Below are 20000 nucleotides of genomic sequence, written 5' to 3' on the forward strand. Positions count from 1 at the left end.
GGGGGGGGGGGGGGGGAGGGGGGGGGGGTGGGGGGGGAGGGGGGGAAAAGGGGGGGGGGGGGGGGGGGGGAAAAAAGTGGGGGGGGGAAAAAAAGAAAAGGGGGGGGGGGGGGGAAGGGGAAAAGGGGGGGGGAAAAGGGGAGGGGGGGGGGGGGTGGGGGACCAAAGGGGGGGGGGGGGGGGACAAAAAACAAGGGGGGGGGGAGGGGGAAGGGGGGGAAGGGGGGGGGGGGGGGGGGGGGGGGGGGGGGGGGGGGGGGGGGGGGGGGGGGGGGGGGGGGGGGGGGGGGGGGAAAAGGGGGGGGAAGAAAAAAGGGGAGGGAGGGGGGGAGGGGGGGGGGGAAAAAGGGGGGGGGGGGGGGGGGGGCGGGAATGAAAAAGGGGGGAAAAAAATAAAGGGCGTGGGGGAGGGGGGGGGGGGGGGTGGGGGTTCGGGGGGGGGGGGGGGCAAAGGGGGGGGGAAAAGAGGGGGGAAGGGGGGGGGGGGGGGGGGGAAAAAAAAGGGGAGGGGGGGGGGGGTGGGGAAAAAAAAAAAAAAAAAAAAAAGGGGGGGGGGGGGGGGGGGAAAAAAGGGGGGGGGGGGGGCGGGGGGGGGGGGAAAAAAAGGGGGGGGGGGGGGGGGGGGGAGAGTGGGGGGGGGGGGGACGGGGAAAAGGGTGGGGAAGGGGGGGAAAAAAAAAAAAAAAAAGGGGGGGGGGGGGGGAAGGGTGGCGTGAGGGGTGGGGGGGGGGGGGGGGGGGAAGGGGAAAAAGGGGGGGGGGGGGGGGGAAATTGGGGGGGGGGGGGGGGGGGGGGGGGGGGGGGGGGGGGGAAAGAGGGGGGGGAGGGGGGGGGGAAAGGGGGGACGGGAACAAAAAGAAGGGGGAGGGAATAAATGGGAAGGGGGGAGAAAAGGGGGGGGGGGGGGGGAAAAGGAAAGGGGGGGGGGGGGGGGGGGGGGGGAAAGAAGGGGGGGGGAACAAAAGGGGAAAAGGGGGGGGAAGGGGGGGGGAAAGGGGTGGGGGGGGGGGGGGGGGGGGGGGGGGGGGGTGAAAAAAAAAAGGGGTTTTTGGGGGGGGGGGGGGGAAGGGGGGGGGGGGGGTGGGGGGGGGGTGGGGGGGGGGGGTGGGGGGGGGGGGAGGGGGGGAAGGGGGGGGGGGGGTGGGGGGAAGGGGGGGGGGGGGGGGGGGGGGGGGGGAAAAGGGGGGGGGGGGGGGGGGGGGGGGTGGAAAGGGGGGGGGGGGGGGGGGGGAGGAAGGGGGGGGGGGGAAAAAAAAAAAAAAAAGGGGGGGGGGGGGGGAGGGGGGGGGGGGGGGAGGGGGAGGGAGGGGGAAAAGGGGGGGGGGGGGGGGGGGGGGGTGGGTGGGGGGGGGGGGGGGGGGGGGGGGGGGGGGGGGGGAAAGGGGGGGGGGGGGGGGGGGGGGGGGGGGAAGAAAAAGGGGGGGGGGGTGGGGGGGGGTGGGTGGGGAGGGGGGGGGGGGTGGAAGGGGGGGGGTGGGAAAAAAAGGGAAAAGGGGGAAAAATGGGGGGAGAGAGAGATGGAGGAGAGAGAGAGGAGAGAGAGAGAGAGAGAGGAGAGAAGAGGGGGGGAGGGGAGAGGGGAGATGGAGAGAGGAGAGAGAGGAGGAGAGGAGAGAGAGAATGAGAGGGGGGGTGTTTGAGAGGTAGTGAGGGAGATGTGGGGGAAGGCGTTTGTGATGGAGTGAAAAAGTGAAAAGCGTGCGGGGTTGTGAAGGTGGAGAGAGGGAGAAGTTGGAGAGAGGGAGAGCGAGAGAGGTGGAGAGGAGGAGAAGAGAGAGAGTAGGGGGAGAGGGAGATGGAGAGAGGAGAGACGAGAGACGATGGGTTGACGAGAGGAGAGAGAGGAGATGGGGTAGAGAGAGAGGGTGCTGAAGAGTGAGAGACGAGGACAGAGGGGGGTTTACAGCAGGACGAGGAGAGGAGCGCGGAGGAGGAGTGGGTTGTTGTGGATTGTGAGAGGAGAGGAAGGATAGGGGGGTGGGGGGGGGGAGGAGAGAGAGGGGGGTGACGGAGAGAGAGGGGGGTGACAGGGAGAGAGGGGGGGCTGACGGAGAGAGAGGGGGGTGACGGAGAGAGGGGGGTGACGAGAGAGGGGGGTGACGGAAGAGAGGGGGTGACGGAGGTGACTTGACGGAGAGAGGGGGTGACGGAGAGAGAGAGTGGGGGTGACTTGGAGGGGGGTGACGGAGAGAGAGGGGGTGACGTGACGAGAGAGAGAGAGGGGGGTGACGGAGAGAGGGGTGACGGAGAGAGAGGGGGGGTGACTTGAGAGGGGGGGGGTTGGACGGAGAGAGAGGGGGGTGACGGAGAGAGGGGGGTGACGGAGAGAGAGGGGGGTGACGGAGAGAGAGGGGGTGACGGAGAGAGAGGGGGTGATGGAGAGAGGGGGGTGACGGAGAGAGAGTGATGGGTGAGAGAGAGGGGGTGACGGAGAGAGAGAGGGGGTGATGGAGAGAGGGGGTGACTATAGAGAGGGGTGACGTGAGGGGTGACGGAGAGAGAGGGGGTGACGGAGAGAGAGGGGGGGTGACGGAGAGAGAGGGGGGTGGGACGGAGAGAGAGGGGGTGATGGAGAGACTTGAGAGAGGGGGTGATGGAGAGAGAGAGGTGGGGGTGAGGAGAGAGAGGGGGTGACGGAGAGAGAGGGGGGTGACAGAGAGAGGGGGGGTGACTGGAGAGAGAGGGGGTGACTGGGGAGAGGGGTGACGGAGGGGGTGATGGAGAGAGGGGGGGTGACGGAGAGAGAGGGGGTGAGAGGAGGAGAGAGAGGGGGTGATGGAGAGAGAGAGGGGGGTGACTGGAGAGAGAGGGGGGTGACCTTGAGAGAGGGGTGACGGAGAGAGAGGGGGGTGACGGGGAGAGAGAGGGGGTGATGAGAGAGAGAGGTGGGGGGTGACTTGAGAGAGAGGGGGGGTGACGGAGAGAGAGGGGGTGAGAGAGAGAGAGGGGGACGAGAGAGAGGGGGGGTGACGGAGAGAGAGGGGGTGACTTGGAGAGAGAGGGGGTGACGGAGAGAGAGGGGGGCAGAGAGAGAGGGGGGTGATGGAGAGAGAGGGGGGTGACGGAGAGAGAGGGGGGGTGACGGAGAGAGAGGGGGTGAGAGAGGGAGAGAGAGGGGGTGACGGAGAGAGAGGGGGTGACGGAGAGAGAGTGGGGGGTGATGGAGAGAGGGGGGTGATGGAGAGAGAGGAGATGGAGAGAGAGAGGGGGGGTGACGGAGAGACCTGAGGGGGGTGACCTTATGTGAGAGAGATGGGGTGATGGAGAGAGAGGGGGGTGACCTGGAGAGGAGAGGGGGGTGATGGAGAGAGAGGGGGTGATGGAGAGAGAGGGGGGGTGACGGTGGACGGAGAGAGAGGGGGGTGACGGAGAGAGAGGGGGGTGACTTGAGAGAGAGGGGTGATGGAGAGAGAGGGGGGGTGATGGAGAGAGAGGTGGGGGTGATTTGGAGAGAGGGGGGTGACTGAGGAGAGAGGGTGATGGAGAGAGAGAGGGGGTGACGGAGAGAGGGGGGGTGACGGAGAGAGAGGGGGTGACGGAGAGAGAGGGGGGTGACTTGAGAGAGAGGGGGGTGGAGAGAGGGGGGTGATGGAGAGAGGGGGTGACTTGAGAGAGAGGGGTGACGGAGAGAGGGGGGGTGAGAGAGAGAGGAGAGAGGGGTGACGGAGAGAGAGAGAGGGGGGTGACGGAGAGAGAGGGGGGGGTGACGGAGAGAGAGGGGGTGATGGAGAGAGAGGGGGTGGTGGGGAGAGAGAGGGGGGTGACGGAGATAGAGAGGTGGGGGTGACGGAGAGAGAGAGGTGGGGGTGACCTGGAGAGAGAGGGGACGGAGAGAGGAGAGGGGGACGGAGGAGAGAGGGGCATTTAAGACGGAGAGAGATAGGGGGGTGATATAGAGAGGGGGGGTGATGGAGAGAGGGGGTGACTTGAGAGAGAGGGGGGTGACGGAGAGAGAGGGGGGTGACTGGGGAGATAGGGGGTGACGGGTGATGGGAGAGAGAGAGGGGGTGATGGAGAGAGGGGGTGACTTGGAGAGAGGGGGTGATGGAGAGAGATGGGATGGAGAGAGAGAGAAGGGGGTTATGGAGAGAGAGGGTGACGGAGAGAGAGGGGGTGACGGAGAGAGAGGGGGGAGATGGGGAGATAGAGAGAGGGGGGTGATGGAGAGAGACGGGGGTGATGGAGAGAGAGAGGATAAGAGAGGGGGTGATGGAGAGAGAGAAGGGGGGTTATGGAGAGAGAGGGGGGTGACTGAGAGAGAGGGGGGTGATGGAGAGAGAGGGGGTGACGGAGAGGGGGGTGATGGAGAGGGGGTGACCTGAGAGAGAGGGGGGTGATGGAGAGAGGGGGGTGATGGAGAGAGAGAGGTGGGGGTGACTTGAGAGAGAGAGTGGGGTGACTTGAGAGAGAGGGGGGTGACGGAGAGAGAGAGAGGGGGTGATGGGGAGAGAGAGGGGGTGACGGAGAGAGGGGGTGACTTGAGAGAGAGGGGGTAAGGAGAGAGGGGGTGAGAGAGGGGGGGTGACTTGAGAGAGAGGGTGGGGTGATGGAGAGAGAGAGGGGGTGACGGAGAGAGAGGGGGGTGATGGGGAGAGAGAGGGGTGATGGAGAGAGAGAGGTGGGGGGTGACGGAGAGAGAGAGAGGGGGTGATGCTGAGAGAGAGAGGGGGGTGACTTGAGAGAGAGGGGGTGACGGAGAGAGAGAGGGGGGTGATGGGGAGAGAGAGGGGGGTGATGGAGAGAGAGGGGGGTGGGGGGGGTGACGGAGGAGAGAGGGGGGGGAGACGGAGAGAGAGAGGGGGGGGTGACTGGAGAGAGAGAGGGGGTGGAGAGAGAGGGGGGTGATGGAGAGAGAGGGGGGTGACTTGAGAGAGAGGGGGTGACGGAGAAGTGGGGGTGAGGAGAGAGAGGGGGTGATGGAGAGAGAGGGGGTGATGGAGAGAGAGGGGTGATTTGAGAGAGAGGGGGGTGAGGGGAGAGGGGGTGATTTGAGAGAGAGGGGGTGACGGAGAGAGAGGGGGTGATGGAGAGAGAGAGGGGGGTGATGGAGAGAGAGGGGGTGGGAGAGAGAGGGGGGTGACGGAGAGAGGGGGTGATGGAGAGAGAGAGAGGGGGTGACTTGAGAGAGAGGTGGTGATGGAGAGAGAGGGGGTGACTTGAGAGAGAGAGGGGGTGACGGAGAGAGAGGGGGGTGACGGAGAGAGAGGGGGGTGACGGAGAGAGAGGGGGGGTGATGGGAGAGAGAGGGGGGTGATGGGGAGAGAGAGGGGGTGATGGAGAGAGAGAGGGGTGGGAGAGGGAGAGGGGTGACGGAGAGAGAGGGGGTGACGGAGGAGGGGGGTGATGAAGAGAGGGGGGTGATGGGAGAGAGAGGGGGTGATGGAGGAGAGGTGGGGGTGACGGAGAGAGGGGGGTGACTTTTTAGAGAGGGGGTGATAGAGAGACCGGAGAGATATATGACTGAGAGAGAGGGGGTGACGGAGAGAGAGGGGGGGTGATGGAGAGAGAGGGGGGTGGATGGAGAGAGAGGGGGTGATGGAGAGAGAGAGTGGGGGTGACTTGAGAGAGGTGGGGTGACGGAGAGAGAAGGTGACGGAGAGAGAGAGGGGGGTGATGGGGGAGAGAGAGGGGTGATGAGAGAGAGAGGTGGGGTGACGGAGAGAGAGGGGGTGGACGGAGAGAGGGGGTGGAGAGAGAGAGGGGGGTGACGGAGAGAGAGGGGGTGACGGAGAGAGAGGGGGGTGGACGGAGAGAGAGAGGGGGTGACTGGAGAGAGGGGGTGACTTGGGAGAGAGGGGGGTGACGGAGAGAGGGGGTGACGGAGAGAGAGGGGGGGGGGGTGACGGAGAGAGAGGGGGTGATGGGGAGAGAGAGGTGGGTGACGGAGAGAGAGGGGGGGTGACGGAGAGAGAGGGGGGTGACTTGAGAGAGAGGGGGGTGATGGGAGAGAGAGGGGGTGACGGATATAGAGAGTGACGGAGAGAGAGGTGGGGGTGACGGGTGATGGAGAGAGGAGGAGAGAGAGGGGGGTGACGGAGAGAGAGGGGGGTGACGGAGAGAGAGAGGGGGTGACTGAGAGAGAGGGGGTGATGGAGAGAGGAGGTGATGGAGAGAGAGGGGGTGATGGAGAGAGGGGGTGACTGGAGAGAGAGAGGGGGTGATGGAGAGAGATGGAGTGAGGTGATGGAGAGGAGAGAAGGGAGGAGGGGGTGATGAGAGAGGGGGTGATGGAGGGAGGGGTGACGGAGAGAGAGAGAAGGGGGGTGATGGAGATAGAGTGGGGTGATGGAGAGAGAGGGGGTGACGGAGAGAGGGGGGTGGGGAGAGAGGGGGGTGATGGAGAGAGAGGTGGGGTGACGAGAGAGAGGGGGGTACCTGAGAGAGAGGGGGTGATGGAGAGAGAGGGGGTGATGGAGAGAGAGAGAAGGGGGTTATGGAGAGAGAGAGAGGGATGGAGAGAGAGAGACTAGGGGGTGATGGAGAGAGAGGGGGGGTGACGGAGAGAGGGGGGGGGTGATGGAGAGAGAAAGGAGAGAGAGGGGGGTGACTGGAGAGAGGGGGTGACGTATAGAGAGAGGGGGGGTGGACTAGAGAGAGAGGGGGGTGTGACTGGAGAGAGAGAGGGGGGTGACGGAGAGAGAGGGGGGTGACTTGAGAGAGAGGGGGGGTGACGGAGAGAGAGAGGGGGTGACCTGAGAGAGAGGGGGGTGACGGAGAGAGATAGGGGGATGAGAGGAGGGGGGTGACGGAGAGAGGGGGGGCACGGAGAGAGGGGGGGATGGAGGAGAGAGGGGGATGATCGGAGAGAGAGGGGGGTGACGGAGAGAGAGGGGGTGACGGAGAGAGAGGGGGTGACGGAGAGAGAGAGGGGTGACGGAGAGAGAGGGGGTGACGGAGAGAGAGGGGGTGACGGAGAGAGAGGGGGGTGACGGAGAGAGAGGGGGTGACGGAGAGAGAGGGGGTGACTGAGAGAGAGGGGGGGTGACGGAGAGAGAGGGGGTGACGGAGAGAGAGGGGGGGTGACGGAGAGAGAGGGGGTGACGGAGAGAGAGAGGGGGCGGAGAGAGAGGGGGGTGACTTGAGAGAGAGGGGGGTGACGGAGAGAGAGGGGGGTGATGGAGAGAGAGGGGGTGACGGAGAGAGACGTGACTTGAGAGAGGGGGTGAGTGATGGAGAGAGGGGGTGACGGAGAGAGAGGGGTGACTTGAGAGAGTAATGGAGAGAGAGGGGGGTGATGGAGAGAGAGGGGGTGATCGAGAGAGAGGGGGGTAGGGAGGGTGACCTGAGAGAGAGGGGGTGACCTATAGGAGGTGATGGAGAGAGAGGGGGGGTGACGGAGAGAGAGGGGGGTGACGGAGAGAGAGGGGGTGACTTGAGGGGGTGACGGAGAGAGGAGGGGGGGGTGACGGAGAGAGAGGGGGGTGACGGAGAGAGAGGGGGGTGAGAGAGAGAGGGGGGTGACGGAGAAAGAGAGGGGGGGTGACTGAGAGAGAGAGGGGGGTGACGGAGAGAGAGAGGGGGTGATGGAGAGAGAGGGGGGTGATGGAGAGAGGGGTGACGGAGAGAGAGGGGGGTGATGGAGAGAGAGGGGGTGACGGGAGAGAGATGGAGAGAGAGGGGGTGACGGAGAGAGAGGGGGGTGACGGAGAGAGAGGGGGTGATGGAGGGGGGGTGATGGAGAGAGAGGGGTGACTGAGAGGATGGAGAGAGAGAGGGGGTGATGGAGGAGGGGGGTGACCTGGAGAGAGAGAGATAGGGGGTTATGGAGATGGAGAGAGAGGGGGTGACGGAGAGAGAGGGGGTGACGGAGAGAGAGGGGGGTGATGGAGAGAGGGAAGAGAGAAGGGGTTATGGAGAGAGGGGGGATGACGGAGAGAGAGGGGGTGACTGGAGAGAGGGGGGTGACGGAGAGAGAGAAAGGGGTGATGGAGAGGGGGGGTGACGGAGAGAGAGGGGTGATGGAGAGAGAGGGGGCTGACGGAGAGAGGGGGGGTGACTGGAGAGAGAGGGGGGGTGACGGAGAGAGAGGGGGGGGTGACGGAGAGAGAGGGGGGGGGAGAGAGAGGGGGTGACGGAGAGAGAGGGGGGTGAGAGAGAGAGGGGGGTGACGGAGAGAGAGGGGGTGACGGAGAGAGAGGGGGGGGAGAGAGAGGGGGGGGGTGACGAGAGAGAGGGGGTGACGGAGAGAGAGGGGGGGGGTGACGGAGAGAGAGGGGGGGTGACTGGAGAGAGAGGGGGGTGACGGAGAGAGAGGGGGTGACGGAGAGAGAGGGGGATGACGGAGAGAGAGGGGGTGACGGAGAGAGAGGGGGGGTGGAGAGAGAGAGGGGGTGACGGAGAGAGAGGGGGTGACGGAGAGAGAGGGGTGAGGAGAGGTGACGGAGAGAGAGGGGGTGACGGAGAGAGAGGGGGTGATGGAGAGAGAGGGGGGGGGACGGAGAGAGAGGGGGTGACGGAGAGAGGGGGTGACCTGAGAGAGAGGGGGGTGACGGAGAGAGAGGGGGTGACGGAGAGAGAGGGGGGTGACGGAGAGAGAGGGGGGTGACGGAGGAGAGGGGGTGATGAGAGGGGGGTGACGGAGAGAGAGGGGGGTGACGGAGAGAGAGGGGGGAGTGACGGAGAGAGAGGGGGTGACTGACGGAGAGAGGGGGGGTGACGGAGAGAGAGAGGGGGTGACGGAGAGAGAGGGGGGTGACGGAGAGAGAGAGGGGGGGGACCTGGAGAGAGGGGGGTGATGGAGAGAGAGAGGGGGGGACGGATGAGAGAGAGGGGGGTGACTTGGAGAGAGAGAGGGGGTGATGGAGAGAGAGGGGGGGGTGGACTGGAGAGAGACGGAGAGGTGACGGAGAGAGAGGGGGGTGACGGAGAGAGGGGGATGGGAGAGAGAGGGGGGTACGGAGGAGAGGGGGGTGAGGGGGAGGGGGGTGACGGAGAGAGAGAGGGAGGGGTGACGGAGAGAGAGAGGGGGTGACTTGAGAGAGAGGGGGGTGACCTTGAGAGAGAGGGGGGGGGTGACGGAGAGAGAGGGGGGGTGACGGAGAGAGAGGGGGGTGACGGAGAGAGAGGGGGTGACGGAGAGAGAGAGGGGGTGATGGAGAGAGAGAGGGGGGTGACGGAGAGAGAGACGGGGGGGTGATGGAGAGAGAGGGGGGGTGATGGAGAGAGAGGGGGTGATGGAGAGAGAGAGGGGGACGGGGAGACGGAGGAGAGAGGGGGGTGACGGAGAGAGAGGGGGGGTGACGGAGAGGAGAGAGAGGGGGGTGATGGAGAGAGAGATGGAGAGAGAGAGGGGGTGACGGAGAGAGAGGGGGTGATGGAGAGAGAGGGGGGGTGACGGAGAGAGAGGGGGGGACTGGAGAGAGAGGGGGGGTGACGGAGAGAGAGAGGGGGGGGTGACGGAGAGAGAGGGGGTGACGGAGAGAGAGGGGGGTGACGGAGAGAGAGGGGGGGTGATGGAGAGAGAGGGGGGTGATGGAGAGAGAGGGGGTGACGGAGAGAGAGAGGGTGACGGAGAGAGAGGGGGGTGACTTGAGAGAGAGAGAGGGGGGGGGTGATGGAGAGAGAGAGGGGGTGACGGAGAGAGAGGGGGTGACGGAGAGAGAGGGGGTGACGGAGAGAGAGGGGGGTGATGGAGAGAGAGGGGGGTGACGGAGAGAGAGGGGGTGACGGAGAGAGAGAGGGGGGGTGACGGAGAGAGAGAGGGGGGTGATGGAGAGAGAGAGGGGGTGACGGAGAGAGAGGGGGGTGATGGAGAGAGAGAGGGGGTGACGGAGAGAGAGGGGGTGATGGAGAGAGAGGGGGAGAGAGAGAGAGGGGTGAGGGGGGTGACTGGAGAGAGAGGGGGTGATGGAGAGAGAGGGGGTGATGGAGAGAGAGGGGGTGACGGAGAGGTGAGGAGGGGGTGACGGAGAGAGAGAGGGGGTGATGGAGAGAGAGAGGGGGGTGATGGATGGAGAGAGAGGGGGTGACGAGAGAGAGAGGGGGTGACGGAGAGAGAGGGGGGTGAGGAGAGAGAGGGGGTGATGGAGAGAGAGGGTGGGGGTGATGAGAGAGAGAGGGGGGTGACGGAGAGAGAGGGGGTGATGGAGAGAGAGGGGGTGATGGAGAGAGAGAGGGGGTGAGAGAGGAGGGTGATGGAGAGAGAGGGGGGTGACGGAGAGAGAGGGGGGGTGATGGAGAGAGAGGGGGGGGAGACGGAGAGAGAGGGGGGTGACGGAGAGAGAGAGGGGGTGTGACGGAGAGAGAAAGAGAGAGAGGGGGTGACGGAGAGATAAAGACAGACTGACTGACTGAAATAAAGACAGACTGACTGACTGACTGAAATAAAGACAGACTGACTGACTGACATAAAGACAGACTGACTGACATAAAGACAGACTGACTGACTGACTGACTGACAGACTGACTGACATAAAGACAGACTGACTGACAGACATAAAGACAGGCTGACTGTGTCACGCCCTGACCATAGAGAGCCCTTGTTTCTCTATGGTGTAGTAGGTCAGGGAGTGACTAGGGGGTATTCTAGTTTATAATTTATATGTTGCTGGTAATCGTTCTCTCTAATTGGGGATCAAATTTAAGTAGCTATTTTTCCCACCTGTGTTTGTGGGATATTGTTTTGTATTTGTGCATGTGCACCACGTAGTCACGTTTCGTTGTTCCTTTAATGTTCGTAATAATGGAGGACAGCGACGACGCCAGGGTTCGCGTCCACAGAAAGCCCAAGGACAACCGCAAGATTTTATGGAGTGGGCACAAGGGGTGGCCGGCTGAGCCGCGGGAAGAGCCAGAGCACATGGAGCAGGCTATAGAGATGTTGTCAGTCGACCCAAGGAGAGTGCCAGAGCCCGCATGGAAGTCGATGGAACAGTGGGAGGAAGGATAACGGAGAATGGAGTTGGCTAGGAGTATGCGGCAGCGCCAGAATGGAGTTGGCTAGGAGTATGCGACAGCGCCAGAATGGAGTTGGCTAGGAGTATGCAGCTGCGCCAGAATGGAGTTGGCTAGGAGTATGCGGCAGCGCCAGAATGGAGTTGGCTAGGAGTATGCGGCAGCGCCAGAATGGAGTTGGCTAGGAGTATGCGGCAGCGCCTGAATGGAGTTGGCTAGGAGTATGCGGCAGCGCCAGAATGGAGTTGGCTAGGAGTATGCGGCAGTGCCAGAATGGAGTTGGCTAGGAGTATGCGGCAGTGCCAGAATGGAGTTGGCTAGGAGTATGCGGCAGCGCCAGCGTGCTGAAGAGCGGGTCATCAGTGCCATAGGTGACGGCTCCACGCACCAGATCTCAATGTCCACGTTCCGGAACCTCCTGCGACGGGCCACGGTCTGGAACCTCCTGCGACGGTCCACGGTCCGGAACCTCCTGCGACGGTCCACTGTCCGGAACCTCCTGCGACGGTCCACGGTCCGGAACCTCCTGCGACGGTCCACGGTCCAGAGCTTCAAGGAAAGGCGGCCAGTCCTGAGCAGGAGCCTTCCTCTGCGCCGGTGTCCAATCTAGCTCCAAAGCGGGAGCCATCCTCTGCGCCGGTGGCCAGTCAAGGCACGGCGTACAGCCCGGCGCCATGGTCTGATCCGGGGTCTGGGGGGGGGGCTACGACCCGCACCGGAGCCCCCACCAAACCCCCTCCCATTTTGTTTCAGGTTTTGCAGCCGGAGTCCGCACCTTTGGGGGGGTACTGTCACGCCCTGACCATAGAGAGACCTTGTTTCTCTATGGTGTAGTAGGTCAGGGCGTGACTAGGGGTATTCTAGTTTATAATTTCTATGTTGTGTTCTAGTTTATATTTTCTATGTTGGTGTTTTGTATGATTCCCAATTAGAGGCAGCTGGTAATCGTTCTCTCTAATTGGGGATCATATTTAAGTTATTTAAGTTAAAGCTATTTTTCCCACCTGTGTTTGTGGGATATTGTTTTGTGTTTGTGCATGTTTCGTTGTTTGTTTATTGATTTATTGCTTTAAGTTTCACTTTGAATTAAATATGTGGAACTCCGCTGCGCCTTGGTCCCGTTCTTACGGCAACCGTGACAGACTGACTGACAGGCATGACTGTTGAATGTCAGAAATTAGGTCTTAGAGGGACACACCTCTCCCAGCCCATGACCAGCACGGTTCTCTTCAGCACTAGAACCTGGGAGATGTCCACGGCCTGGTCCCGGCCCGCATTCAGCCTGTGGTGACAGTGCCCGTTAAAGTCCCAGATCTAGAACCACACAGTTAGAACCACACAGTTAGAACCAAGAAATACAGATCTAGAACCTAGAACAGACACCCCATCAAATTGACACCACCAGGTTAACATCCAACACCAGGAGTCAAGGGGACAGAGACATTTACCACTGAGACAGACACCCTGACAAACATAAAGAGACACAGACATTTACCACTGAGACAGACACCCTGACAAACATTAAGAGACATTTACCACTGAGACAGACACCCTGACAAACATTAAGAGACATTTACCACTGAGACAGACACCCTGACAAACATAAAGAGACAGAGACATTTACCACTGAGACAGACACCCTGACAAACATAAAGAGACAGAGACATTTACCACTGAGACAGACACCCTGACAAACATAAAGAGACAGAGACATTTACCACTGAGACAGACACCCTGACAAACATAAAGAGACAGAGACATTTACCACTGAGACAGACACCCTGACAAACATTAAGAGACATTTACCACTGAGACAGACACCCTGACAAACATTAAGAGACATTTACCACTGAGACAGACACCCTGACAAACATAAAGAGACAGAGACATTTACCACTGAGACAGACACCCTGACAAACATAAAGACACAGAGACATTTACCACTGAGACAGACACCCTGACAAACATAAAGAGACAGAGACATTTACCACTGAGACAGACACCCTGACAAACATAAAGAGACATTTACCACTGAGACAGACACCCTGACAAACATTAAGAGACATTTACCACTGAGACAGACACCCTGACAAACATTAAGAGACATTTACCACTGAGACAGACACCCTGACAAACATAAAGAGACATTTACCACTGAGACAGACACCCAAACATGACAAACATTAAGAGACATTTACCACTGAGACAGACACCCTGACAAACATAAAGAGACAAACATTTACCACTGAGACAGACACCCTGACAAACATTAAGAGACATTTACCACTGAGACAGACACCCTGACAAACATTAAGAGACAGAGACATTTACCACTGAGACAGACACCCTGACAAACATAAAGAGACATTTACCACTGAGACAGACTCCCTGACAAACATTAAGAGACATTTACCACTGAGACAGACACCCTGACAAACATTAAGAGACAGAGACATTTACCACTGAGACAGACACCCTGACAAACATAAAGAGACATTTACCACTGAGACAGACACCCTGACAAACATTAAGAGACAGACACCAACTCTAGACTAACAGAAGAACAGACACCAACTCTAGACTAACAGAAGAACAGACACCAACTCTAGACTAACAGAAGGACAGACACCAACTCTAGACTAACAGAAGAACAGACACTAACTCTAGACTAACAGAAGGACAGACACCAACTCTAGACTAACAGAAGAACAGAGACCAACTCTAGACTAACAGAAGGACAGAGACCAACTCTAGACTAACAGACGGACAGACACCAACTCTAGACTAACAGAAGGACAGACACCAACTCTAGACTAACAGAAGGACAGACACCAACTCCAGACTAACAGAAGGACAGACACCAACTCTAGACTAACAGAAGGACAGACACCAACTCAAATGTAGACAGACAGACCTACGGACGGATGGACGAACAGACAGATAAACACACTCCCCCGGGGGGTTCGGACACAAACACAAGTAAACAAGGTCGGTAGTCAGCAGACCAGAAAACACCTGACACAACAGAAATACTAGCAGAGAAGATGAAACACGTTTTCACAGAGAGTCAAGTGTCAGATAGCCTCCGCCCAACACTGCTTCAGCTGCCTCCACCCAACACTGCTTCAGCTGCCTCCACCCAACACTGCTTCAGATGGCCTCCGCCCAACACTGCTTCAGATAGCCTCCGCCCAACACTGCTTCAGATGGCCTCCGCCCAACACTGCTTCAGATAGCCTCCGTCCAACAATGCTTCAGATAGCCTCCGCCCAACACTGCTTCAGATAGCCTCCGTCCAACACTGCTTCAGATAGCCTCCGTCCAACACTGCTTCAGATAGCCTCCGCCCAACACTGCTTCAGCTGCCTCCACCCAACACTGCTTCAGCTGCCTCCACCCAACACTGCTTCAGATGGCCTCCGCCCAACACTGCTTCAGATAGCCTCCGCCCAACACTGCTTCAGATGGCCTCCGCCCAACACTGCTTCAGATAGCCTCCGTCCAACACTGCTTCAGATAGCCTCCGCCCAACACTGCTTCAGATAGCCTCCGTCCAACACTGCTTCAGATAGCCTCCGCCCAACACTGCTTCAGATAGCCTCCGTCCAACACTGCTTCAGATAGCCTCCGCCCAACACTGCTTCATATAGCCTCCGCCCAACACTGCTTCAGATAGCCTCAGGCCAACACTGCTTCAGATAGCCTCAGGCCAACACTGCTTCAGGTAGCCTCCGCCCAACACTGCTTCAGGTAGCCTCCGCCCAACACTGCTTCAGGTAGCCTCCGCCTAACTCTGCTTCAGGTAGCCTCCGCCCAACACTGCTTCAGATAGCCTCCGCCCAACACTGCTTCAGATAGCCTCCGTCCAACACTGCTTCAGCTGCCTCCACCCAACACTGCTTCAGATAGCCTCCGCCCAACACTGCTTCAGATAGCCTCCGCCCAACACTGCTTCAGATAGCCTCCGCCTAAAACTTCCACACGTCAGGGGTCACACTGACTGGACTCAATCAACAAACAGTCTCATAACACAATTCTACTGTAATCTATTCTATTTCACCCAATTCTTCGATTTCAAAACAACAATATATTTAAGGTCCCTTCTATTGAACATGGTATTATTGAAGATGTGTAATATCTACACTACCGTTCAACAGTTTGAGGTCACTTAGAAATGTCCTTGTTTTTTAAAGGTAAGCGCATTTTTGGTCCATTAAAATAACATCAAATTGATCAGAAATACAGTGTAGACATTGTTAATGTTGTAAATGACTATTGTAGATGGAAACGGCAGATTTTTGATGGAATATCTACATAGGCGTACAGAGGCCCATTATCAGCAACCATCACTCCTGTGTTCACATTGTGTTAGCTAAGATGCTGTGTTTGCTTCATTAAATAGTACCCACAAAACACTAGTCTCAACGTCAACAGTGAAGAGGTGACTCCTGGATGATGGGCTTCTAGGCAGAGTTTCAAAGAAAAAGCCATATCTCAGACTGGCCAAGAAAAGATTAAGATGGGCAAAAGAACACAGACACTGGACAGAGGAACTCTGACTTGAAGGCCAGCATCCCGGAGTCGCCTCTTCACTGTTGACGTTGAGACTGGACAGAGGAACTCTGACGTGAAGGCCAGCATCCCGGAGTCGCCTCTTCACTGTTGACGTTGAGACTTGTGTTTTGCGGGTACGGTACTATGTATTGAAGCCGCCAGTTGAGGACTTGTGAGGCATCAGTTGTCATCTGTGCTAACATAATTGCAAAAGGGTTTTCTAATGATCAATTAACCTTTGAAATGATAAACTTGGATTAGCTAACACAACGTGCCATTGGAACACAGGAGTGATGGTTGCTGATAATGGGTCTCTGTACACCTATGGAGATATTTCATAAAAAATCTGCCGTTTCCAGCTACAGTAGTCATTTACAACATTAACAATGTCTACACAGCATTTTGATCAATTTGATGTTATTTTAATGGACCAAAAAAATGTGCTTTTCTTTCAAAAACAAGGAAATGTCTAAGTGACCTCAAACTTTTGAATGGTAGTGTGTGTGTACAGTATGTATCTGTAACTATGGTTATTAGTTACACCTACATATTCTACACAATGACCCCTGCAGATTGGAATGGAACAATATTCACATCTTAGTGTTTATCTATTTCATGCTTATGGCGACTGCCTACGTCAATTAATGTAACGAGTGACCTTGACTACTCCGTCTGTGCCGGCGGTGAACAAGCGTGTCTGTGTCCCATCCAGCGCCATGGTGGAGATCTCAGCATCACCATGACAACGGTGGAACTGCTTGACCTTCTGACCTGTGTCCACCAGCCAACAGATCACTGAGGAGCCAGAGTCACTGCTGATCACCTGAGAGACAGAGAGAGAGGGGGTGGGGGAGAGAGAGAGGGGGCGGGGGAGACAGAGAGGAGGGAGAGAGTGAGGGGGGGGCGGGAGGAGAGAGGGGGGGAGAGAGGGGGGCGGGGGAGACAGAGAGGGGGGAAGAGGGGGGGGCAGGGGGAGACAGAGAGGGGGAGACAGGGAGAGAGAGGGGGAGAGAGGTGTGGCAGGGGGAGTAGGAGAGGGGAGAGAGGGGGAACAGGGGGAGAGAGAGGGGGGAGAGGGGGGGAGGGGGGAGAGAGGGGGAGAGAGACAGGGAGAGAGAGGGGGTGGGGGAGAGAGAGGGGGGGGACAGAGAGAGAAAGGGGGAGAGAAGGGGGAGAGAGGGGGAGGGGGGAGGAGAGAAAAAGCATTATCGTGGTCCCTGTCTAGATGTAGGTGTGTACCTGTCTGAACAGGCTGTTATAGAGGACACAGGTGACAGAGTTCTCATGGCTGGTGACTCTCCTCCCCTCCTCTCTCTTGGCTTCCATGAGGAGGAGCAGACTGTTGAAGGAGAGGAGGAGGCGTGAGCGCTCCTCACTGAGGAACAGAAGAGTGTGACACTCCTCCTGTGTCTTGGGGAAGATGCCGGCGATACGCTGAATACACAGCTGACTAGCCACATCCCACAACCTCAGCACCTGAGAGAAGAGAGAGACGGTTGTCTTAACGTCTTCAACACGCATGTAGAAATAAGTCTCATCTTCATCATTTAGATGAAGTCACATTTCATTTGTCTTTGACACATAACAACGTCCCAATCCTACACACAGTCTCCACTTCTCTTCTCCTTCTCTCTCACCTTGTCCTTGGAGAAGCTGATCAGCTGTTTCTTGCCCACTATGAAGCGTACGGCTGTAACACTGCTCATGTGACCTCGGAGTACACCCACTGGTTTAGAGATCACATAGGGGTTCCACAGCAGCACCTTGTTGTCTATACCTGCGGTGGCTGCAACCAATCAGAGAGAAGGATGTTTAGTGCCTGCATTGGATACAACCAATGAGAAGTAAGGATAGATGTTATAACTTGGTAGGACTTGTGAGTGCCTATCAAATTCATCCCAGAGTGATGGTCCAGGTCATTGGTTCCTTTCTCCGTGTGGAAGGCGGTGACTCTGAGGGGCTCGCCCTCTTTCTCCCTCCAGCCAATCACCATGCTACTCTGGGGGCTGGTGCTGCACGACAACAACGCCTCCAGAGAGCCCAGGAAACGCACTGCAGGAAACAGGAAGTACAGGTGTAAGATGAGGTGTTTTATGAGTAGAAACAGGTGAGTAAAGTGAAAAGGAGAGGGGTGAGGAGAGAGAGAGATAGAAAGAGGATGAAGGTGAGGAGAGAGGGAGAGGAGGAAGATAAACAGTGGATAACCAGCTAGATATGTTGACTAAGCTGCCCTACATACAGAGAGCTTTCAAATCATGTTTTTGTTACAGCTGACATACACACACAGAGTCAGTTTTACTGTCAGACCCAGTGTGTCATCTCAGGGACAGGATGGGCGACGAGAGTGTAAAATGAGCATCATCAAAAATAACACAAGTTCAGTTGGAGTTTGTTCTCTGTTGACTGTGAGAAGTCATGCGGCATCCATCTATCCCTCTCTCATCTCTCCCTTCCTCTCTCTCGCCACCTTTCTTTCCCTCTTTTCCAAATGTCCTCTCTCTCTCTCTCTCTCTCTCTCTCTCTGTGTGTGTCTCTCTCTCTCTCTGTGTCTGTCCGTCTCTCTCTGTCTCTCTTGAGTCTCTTGTCTCTCTCTGTCTCTCGGTCTCTGTCTCTCTCTCTCTCTGTCTCTCTTTCTCTCTCTCTCTGTCTCTCTTGAGTCTGTTGTCTCTCTCTGTCTCTCGGCCTCTGTCTCTCTCTCGTGGTTTGGGGGTATGATAAACCCTCATGTCTAATCATGAAACAGCCACTGTTTCTGAACTTCAGAAGAACACCACTTTGCACCCCAGAGACACACACACACACAGATATAAATATACACACACACATAGACACGCATGCACAGATGCACACAGGAACACACACACTCTGCCTGTAAAATGTCAATTAGCTAATCCTTTTTATGTTCCCCTTTTTATGTTCCCCTTTTTATGTTCCTCCTTTGTTCCCTTTCGTTGTTATTTATTGTTTGTTGTTGTGGTAACACTTAACTTGACACCCAGCATCATAACACTTTATACACGGTCATAACCATGTCATAATATGTCACAACACTTCATAACACAGTCACAACCATGTCATAATCTGTCATAACACAGTCACAACCATGTCATAGTATGTCATAACACTCTATACACGGTCACAACCATACAAGCATTCCATTAATGACATCTGCTAAACATGCATATGTGACCAACAAAATTTGATCTGATTTCATAAAACTGTCATAACGCGGTCATAACGCAGTCATAACACGGTCATAACGCGGTCATAACGCAGTCATAATGCAGTCATAACGCGGTCATAACGTGGTCAGCTGTTATGACATGTTGACATGTTATGACATGGTTATGACGAGTTATGTGTTATGACATGGTTATGACGTGGTTATGACGTGTTATGACGTGGTTATGACGTGTTATGACATGGTTATGACATGGTTATGATGTGGTTATGACATGGTTATGACGTGTTATGACATGGTTATGACGTGGTTATGACATGGTTATGACGTGTTATGACGTGGTTATGACGTGGTTATGACGTGGTTATGACGTGTTATGACATGGTTATGACATGGTTATGACGTGGTATGACATGGTTATGACATGGTTATGACGTGGTTATGACATGGTTATGACATTGTTATGACGTGGTTATGACATGGTTATGACATGGTTATGACGTGGTTATGACGTGTTATGACATGTTATGACATGGTTATGACATGGTTATGATGTTGTTATGACATGTTATGATGTGGTTATGACGTGTTATGACATGTTATGACATGTTATGACATGGTTATGACATGGTTAAGACGTGGTTATGACATGTTATGACATGGTTATGACTTGTTATGATATGTTATGACGTGGTTATGACGTGTTATGACGTGTTATGACATGGTTATGACATGGCTATGACGTGGTTATGACGTGGTTATGACATGGTTATGACGTAGTTATGACATGGTTATGACGTGGTTATGACGTGGTTATGACATGTTATGACATGGTTATGACAAGGCTATGACGTGGTTATGACATGTTATGACATGGTTATGACGTGTTATGACATGGTTATGATGTGTTATGACATGGTTATGACATGGTTATGACGTGGTATGACATGGTTATGACATAGTTATGACATGGTTATGACGTGGTTATGACATGGTTATGACGTGGTTATGACGCTGGGTGACAAGTGTTACCGTTGTTGTTTATTCAAATTTTTGTTCTCGTTATCCCCCATGCGAGGATGGCCCCCTCAGCAGAGTTGTGTGTGTGTGTGTGTGTGTGTGTATGTGTATGTGTTTAAAGGGTAAGAGGCTATATCCTGAATCAGCTAATTGGTGATCTGTCTACTCAGTGTCTGTGTGTGTTTATTTATAATTGGTGACTCGGAGCATGAGGGGGCCCGAGGACGAATGACCCATTGTGTTTCCATGACACTGCAGAACCCGTAACCGCGATGACAGGCTGAGTAAGCGCTGAGGACGGCTGTCAACCCAGGTGCTAAGGTGAGTGTGTGTATCCGGGGACGGACAAACG

At 56.8% G+C, this 20000-nt stretch overlaps 1 protein-coding gene across 1 annotated transcript in view; it reads right to left on the reverse strand.

The window, feature by feature from the left end:
- Nucleotides 1-20000, reverse strand: part of LOC112246358 (WD repeat-containing protein 49-like) — a 43928-nt gene that overhangs the window by 14381 nt on the left and 9547 nt on the right. Inside the window, exons 7-11 of the mRNA XM_042294971.1 lie at nt 17332-17499; nt 17085-17233; nt 16687-16923; nt 16106-16270; nt 12092-12207 (exon numbers count right to left, since the gene is read on the reverse strand). Coding sequence (XP_042150905.1) covers nt 12092-12207; nt 16106-16270; nt 16687-16923; nt 17085-17233; nt 17332-17499 — 835 coding nt within the window. The remainder of the gene's footprint in view (nt 1-12091; nt 12208-16105; nt 16271-16686; nt 16924-17084; nt 17234-17331; nt 17500-20000) is intronic.

Source organism: Oncorhynchus tshawytscha, linkage group LG13 (genome assembly GCF_018296145.1).
Source record: "Oncorhynchus tshawytscha isolate Ot180627B linkage group LG13, Otsh_v2.0, whole genome shotgun sequence".
Classification (NCBI taxonomy): Eukaryota; Metazoa; Chordata; class Actinopteri; order Salmoniformes; family Salmonidae; genus Oncorhynchus; species Oncorhynchus tshawytscha.